This window comes from Pocillopora damicornis, chromosome 11, assembly GCF_964200805.1.
Source record: "Pocillopora damicornis chromosome 11, jaPocDami1.2, whole genome shotgun sequence".
Classification (NCBI taxonomy): domain Eukaryota; kingdom Metazoa; phylum Cnidaria; class Anthozoa; order Scleractinia; family Pocilloporidae; genus Pocillopora; species Pocillopora damicornis.
In genome coordinates, this window is record NC_142680.1 from 7,266,176 (window position 1) to 7,273,062 (window position 6,887).

Here is a 6,887-nt window from a genome sequence, read left to right on the forward strand (position 1 = left end):
TGAGATCTTGCCGCCAAGGAACTGAATAATTCCTGGCAAAATGTGAAGGCTTCCTGTTACGCATAACAAAGACTTCACGAATTTAAAAAAGCAGAAACTCTCAAGTTGGTAATTCAAGTGTAACTTACCCCGATCCAAAAGTTAATGAATAAATATCCAAGAAGAGCTCAAAACTTGAATATTTCAATAAATTTCAAAATTAAACATGTGTTTCAAATCACTACAAAAACAAACAATGAGCCTAATTTTCAATATACAAAATTGTCAGTTATTGAATTGGTCCTTACCGACAAAAGAAATCTTTCAGGTGCACGGCCAAGATCGGCCTGTGGCAAATCTTTCAGTTGTCGATTTTCGCTCTCAGCCGCGAGAAATGTCATTACCAAAGCCACTGAATACGCATTTTCCGATTTTTCTTTTTCTTCCCCTTCTAGGAAAGTTTGAACGTCGCTGTCTGTAAGCGATACGGATTTTCAGTGTTTCATCAGTCTTAAATCCGAAAAAAGTTCTGAAAAACGACCTCACATTGAGAGTGGTGTAGGCTTCGCCGTTCATTCATCAACCGAAAGCAGCTCATTGGCGATATCAAACACACGAGAAAAAAAATGTTATATTATTTAATCATTTACGGCTTTCTCAGGACTGGATATCCTTGTATAACACCGCAGTATAAAGGATAAAAGACAATAAGCTGCAGGCTCGTTTCAAGAGTTTCTCCCATTCGCAAGAGGTTCACTGTTGTATAAATGACTGGAATTATTTAATCCTAATTTATTTTTCGTCAGCTAAAACTGAAAGGAATAAATTCGCCAATAACGTTTTTCTCTTTGCTCTTTTTGATCTCATTGACTTAAATGCTTTTCGCTCAAACTAATCAATGGATTATGTATTTCCAACCACGCTGTCTGTTTAAATGGTCAAAACTCACTTCAATTACTCATTGAGAGCAAACAGTTATCACAAGTAATAAGGTTGGTAATTTCAAGTTATTGCAATTCTTTTGTATTTTAACCCTTTAACTCCCAAGATCTCATTAGCAATTCTCCCTAAAGTCGGTCATAAAATACTTATGACTTCAATTAGGAGAATTTGGGATTGGATCAACTTGTCGTCCCCTAATTGAGTTTTGAGGGAGAGACATTGACGGAACAAATCAACATTGTCCTTCCTCCGTGACATAGAGTACCAAAAAGTCTTTTTGCCAAGATTTTGTTCGAATAAGTTAGAATATCTCAATCTTACAACAGAGAAAACAGTAGAAATATTCCAGTCTAAATGACGAAATTACGGTAACAAGCAAGATGATGGCAATTCGTTTGCTCGACCTGCCTCAGCGATTGCCTCCTGTGGATTTTTAACCACATGTAAAGAATACTGAATGTGTTTGCTCTTGAAAAAATTAAAAAAACAAACAAACAAACAAAAATTAAAAAAAATAGCGTCAGGCATCACGCAAAATTGCTCTGCCGCACCTGACTGCACGCAAATAGTGGTTAGTAATTACGATCCACGTAAATTACTTTTCGTCCTTTTGCAAAATTTTTCTTGCTGCATTTTGAGTTCGAACAGCGAAGAAAATATATCTCCAATTATTTTTAAATTCCACCCACGAAGACCCCTCTAATAAGTTTGTCATTTGAGCCAATGCTCAAATTACCCGAATCATATTCATAATGGCATATTATAATTCCGGTCACCCTGAGAATTGTACATTTTCGGTATGTTCTATGGTTTTTTTCGGTTTTTTTTTCTGCCTCTTTTTTAGTTATTCTTTTCTCTTCTTTACTTAGCTTTGAGACAACACTGTGATCGAGAAAAACTTATACATAAAGGATCATAAAGATCCCAAAAACTTATGTAAAAAACATTATTGTCTTAATTATAAATGACAGGTATAAAGGATATGGACGGAACGTGGGCAGAAGTAATAACGTTATGTATCTAGTTTTCAGTTTAAAAAAGTCCTTAACTGCTAAATTACTGCAAGTAAATATTAACGGTTTCTAATCTTTTGATTACTGTTGTAAGAAAGTTTCATTTGTGGATAAGTAAATCTTACCTCAGTTAGGATCTACATTGCATAATTAACATGCTGACATTTCCTAAAAGCTATTTAAAGTTTTTAAAATTAAAATGAGGAAAGACAAATTACGGGAAAAATTAATTAAATTAAAGGAAAAATACTTTGTTCATAATGTCATACGAAGACAACATTTCTTTTTTAATATATATGGCTGCACGTACTAGAAATTTCAAAAAAACAAAACCCGTATTCCCAACAGCCTTCTCTTCTAATATCTCGTTAAGGTTCAAAATTCTTGGGTACGTGCAAAAATTTTGGATGAAGTCCAGATAATGAGTCATCACGTTGGACGTGACAGGTAACAGAAAACTTTTATTAGCGGTTGGAACAGAGAAATTAAATACGTCCCGCAGAGCTGTGTATTCATTTCATGACATATCATATGGTTCAGACTGTTATCAGTTGCTGCTCTTTGGTATTCTTGTGTCTATGGCCTCTTTGTTTCCTTTCAGTTGAAACTTTTTTGAGTTTCATTTGCTGAAATTTTATTTTGAAATCTACACGAGATGAATCTTTTAAAATTCCCGTAGCATTTAACTACTCAACCCAAGCGTTGCACCTGCTCCATGAGTAATAGTATTTACTTTGTAGCACAAGACAATAACCACCTAATAGTGACATATTTTTGATTCGCATTTAAGGTGTTCAATATTCTGAAGCAACACTTTCAAGTGGTGACAGTCCAAGGGTCACTATCATGCTGCTACTTCCATTCTGGTTGTTTTTTCCTTCTTTGTTAGAACTGACAATTGCAATGCAAGGTAGCTCGCTTTATCGAAGTTCAACAGGCCACGATTGTTTTGGCAATTTCAGGCGAGATGCCTTTCATTATTTACGGGCTGAAAAACTTACATCCATCATGGTGGAAAATGAGTTAGAATGCATCTTTCTTTGTGTTGAAGAAACAAAGTGTTATTCGTTGAACTTGGCAGCGTACCCTGACTCCAAAGGTCTTCATCTGTGTGAATTGTTGGCTACTGACAAGTACAAAGCGACTAAACACTTCCTTGCAAATGATACTTTCCATCATTACAGCCCGGTGGTGAGTATTTGTTGATTATATATATAGGAAGGGCCAATTTGTTGCAATTGAAAAATGATTTTTATTATTTCTTTTAGTCTCCATGCGAAAGCGCTCCTTGTAAAAACAGTGCGAGCTGTGTTACTGAATATGTACTGAACTCCTATCGCTGTGACTGTGAACCTGGATTTTGCGGAACTCACTGCGAACGAGAAGGTATTTTGGAAATTCATCGTTTTTCCTGTATATTGTAGAATTTTCAAAAAAAAAAGATGCCAAAGCTAAACTAAAACTTTGTTCTTGGAAATGTTTAGTTTGCTGTTTAAAACCTGAAAAGGAAATAATTTTTTTGCATGGAGGCGACCCGCGCTTTAGATTCAACATACCTGAATTTGTTGACTAGATGATTGCGTAGCGTTGTGTTGAAAAGTCTGAAAGCTGTCAAACAAAAATTTCTGTTAAAAAAAAATTGTGGGGAAATATTGAGATCAAGAGAATGATCCGACCTGGCGTGAAGTCAGAAAATTCAGTTTTCTCTCTCCAGCTGCAACGCGTTTCAAACTCGAACAAGCAACAAATATGCAGCGCAGCTGAGCATGGTCCCAGATGGACTAAATGCACGTAAGTCACAAATTTTCACAGAACTGCAACAGAGAAACTTCTTAAGAATGCCAGAAGAATGTCGGTGAATATTTTTAACCGCTGGACATTTAGTCTATTCGAGATCATGCCCGGCAGTCTGGTCAAAAAGCGTGTAATTTAAGTGTTGACAACCGCGCGATATTATAGGATGGACAAGCTCGGAGAATTCGTCCACTAAAAAAGCAAATTAATTTTTGGAATTGTTTGACATTTCTTAAGAAATATCTGATTTCCATAAGAAGTTTGAAAGAACCTTTCGATAGAAATTCTGTGAAAAATGGTGACCGTCGGGCACTTAGTCTATTTGAGAACGCGCCCGGCTGCCAGGCCATTCACCTCAACTCGAAAGCTCATTTAGTCGCTTTTACGGCATAGGTGTTGATTCTTTTCCATTGATTATCCTTAAGCATATTTAAATTTCTATTTGAGCTTCTTGAATAGTCGGGATGGAACGAACACCAGCCGGCAAAACTAAACGGGAATTTCGCAGTCAATCGCGGAGGAAATAGTTTTACACGAACCGCTTGCTTGCTGACGTCATAAGTGAGCACAACGGGAATATGACGCACGGTCGCGTAACATTGAAATTGAATTATTCTGTTTTCCATACCATTATTTTCATATTTCAGGAAGAACCTGCAGTGATATCAAATACTGCAATCCGATGGCAAAAAGTGGCTCTTACGTCATCGACCCAGACGGAGAGGGTGGAGTAAAACCTTTCAAAGTATACTGTGACATGACTGACAAGGAAGGCTTTGGAGTGACAGTTGTCAGTCACGACAGTGAAAATATGACGCTGGTGGATGGGTTTGATTCCCATGGCAGTTATTCTCGTGATGTCACTTACCATGACACCAGTCTCCTCCAGCTAGCAATCCTGACAGCTTCATCTTCTCGTTGTGAGCAGTTTATTAAGTACGGCTGCTATCATTCAGCACTCCTTTACAATGGGGAAATGCGTGGCTGGTGGGTGTCACGTGACGGAGAAAATATGACCTACTGGGGTGGAGCCGACTCTGTTCCATTCAAATGTGCATGCGGATTGAACAACACATGCGCAAACAAAAACTTCGGCTGCAACTGCGACACGAACGATTGGAATTGGCGGGAGGACAGCGGTTTGATCACAGACAAATCCAAACTTCCCGTGACGCAATTGAGGTTTGGAGATACCGGTGTTATCGGAGGTAGGAACGAAAAAGGAAATCACACGCTTGGAAAACTGAAGTGTTATGGACTCATCTAAAACACACGATGATTGTATTTCAAAGATCACTTGAACATTATAATCTTTTTGTAGTGTAGGACGTCCATTATTATTAAGTAAAATCAAATGTACATGAAAATTTGAATTGATTTTAGTGAAGTGAGAAAAATGGGAAAACTCATAATGGGTAACTAAAAGTACTTGTAGAAAAAATATTACCAATCATCATAGCCAGTATTGGAAAGCTCAAATGTTTCTGACTTATTTATAATTCAGCTACAGAATAGAAACTTTTAATAACTGCTGCGTCAGTCCTAGTAGAGTAACAATAAGCATTGCTCTTTTCTCTTAGAGAGTCAAGAGACGTGAAATTTATAGTGGTAAGAAAAATGCAAAGGCATCAGCATTTGCAGCTATTTCGCATCCTCTCATTGGTGTGGGCTGATACTGGAAAAATTCGGGTGTTTTCTTTTTGACAAAACAGAAAATTTAAGGTCCGATGCTGATCACATTTTCTTATACCAACAATGTGTGACTTAAAAAATTCTTTTCCCGATTCGGTTCGCTGAAAAGTTTTTTAACTAATGTCCTGTAATTACATGATGTAGAGAGTAAAGAGGATGCATAATGCGCGTGGAACACCATGCACTATACCTACCTATGATTTTGGAAAACTTATTTATTGGGCAGTTTTTCCAATTTTTTTAGCCTCAAAAATCTTCCTACTGAGGTGCAAAATTTTACTGCTTTTAATGTAGCCAAGGAGACGTCAAATGCAGATCAATAAAAGCTCGAAGTACTTATGCCCTCTTAGACGGTAGGGCTCTAACATGCTAAATTACATCGAAATTCTTTAAACTAGTTAAATACGGTAGAAAATAAAAGTCGACTTGGCAAGTTAATTTCTAAAACTTTGGTTTCCGTACACTGTATAAATATTTGAATAAAAAATGGTAATTAAACTGAGTGGAGTGCAATTTGTATGGTAATCACATGATTTCGAGTACAATTTGGGATAAATCAGTGTTTTAAAGGTTAACCAAATTGCACGAGTCCGTGGTGCGAGTGTGAATTTTTGTCTGAAAAATTACGAGTGGTGATTTATCCTAAATTGGACGAGATTACTAGTTTATAAATATACAAGCAAACACATGACTCTGTTTTCCTTGTTGATTGTTTTTATTTCGTGTCATGACTAACCAGTGCGGCCGCTTGCCTTTGCCTCCTGTCCGGAGTTTTCGGGTTTTTCCCTCTAGAACTTGCTTCAAACTTTTTAAACTTCTCTCAAGAAGGTCTGAAGTCATATAAGTGATTTCAAAATCAAGCGGGTGCGCAGCACGAGTTCGATTTCAAATCACATGATCTCAGACCAAAATTGCACGACACGAAGTTCAATGTATACTTTTTGCATCCCCACCCATCCCCTAAGGAAAAGTATGGCGAGAAGAATGGAAACCAGCCAAACGAAAGCACAATAAAGCTTAGCTGCCTTTTTACTTGGATGTACTTTTCTGTACAGGGTGGGTTTTACGACTTTGATGTTAATATCGAGGTAAAGGCCAAAATGGACAAACTTGATCCTGTCACGTTGCACCACTTTTAGCTGAAGATCCAAGTTCCCGCAGACAGCCTCGTTATCCAGAATGGCATGTATATTGTTGCCATAGCAATGTCAGTCAATTCCACGCCATGAATAAACGTATTTATTTCAGTTCTGGAGCAACCAACAGAGAAATGCGTGGTGGCTGAAATATGTTCTTTCCCTAATGAACATGAACTAAAATTTTAATAATAAACTTTCGCAAAATTCCCCTAACGCAGAAAATAAATAATTGACAGTGTTTGTGCAAAGAACGCCAAGTGTGCTAGATCTACAAATGATCAAATCGTTTGGAGCCAACCTAAAATTCAGATCTTAAGGAATGGTCTAA

General features: G+C 37.2%; 1 protein-coding gene across 1 annotated transcript; it reads left to right on the plus strand.

Moving 5' to 3' along the window:
• The first annotated feature begins 2,187 nt into the window (after positions 1-2,187).
• On the plus strand, positions 2,188-5,918 carry LOC113677100 (contactin-associated protein-like 2). The gene is made up of 4 exons (XM_089187523.1): positions 2,188-2,381; positions 2,725-3,125; positions 3,203-3,320; positions 4,376-5,918. Exons 2-4 carry the CDS (start codon positions 2,781-2,783, stop codon positions 4,993-4,995), a joined length of 1,083 nt encoding a protein of 360 aa, XP_089043649.1. The 5' UTR covers positions 2,188-2,381; positions 2,725-2,780; the 3' UTR covers positions 4,996-5,918.
• Positions 5,919-6,887: the final 969 nt, after the last annotated feature.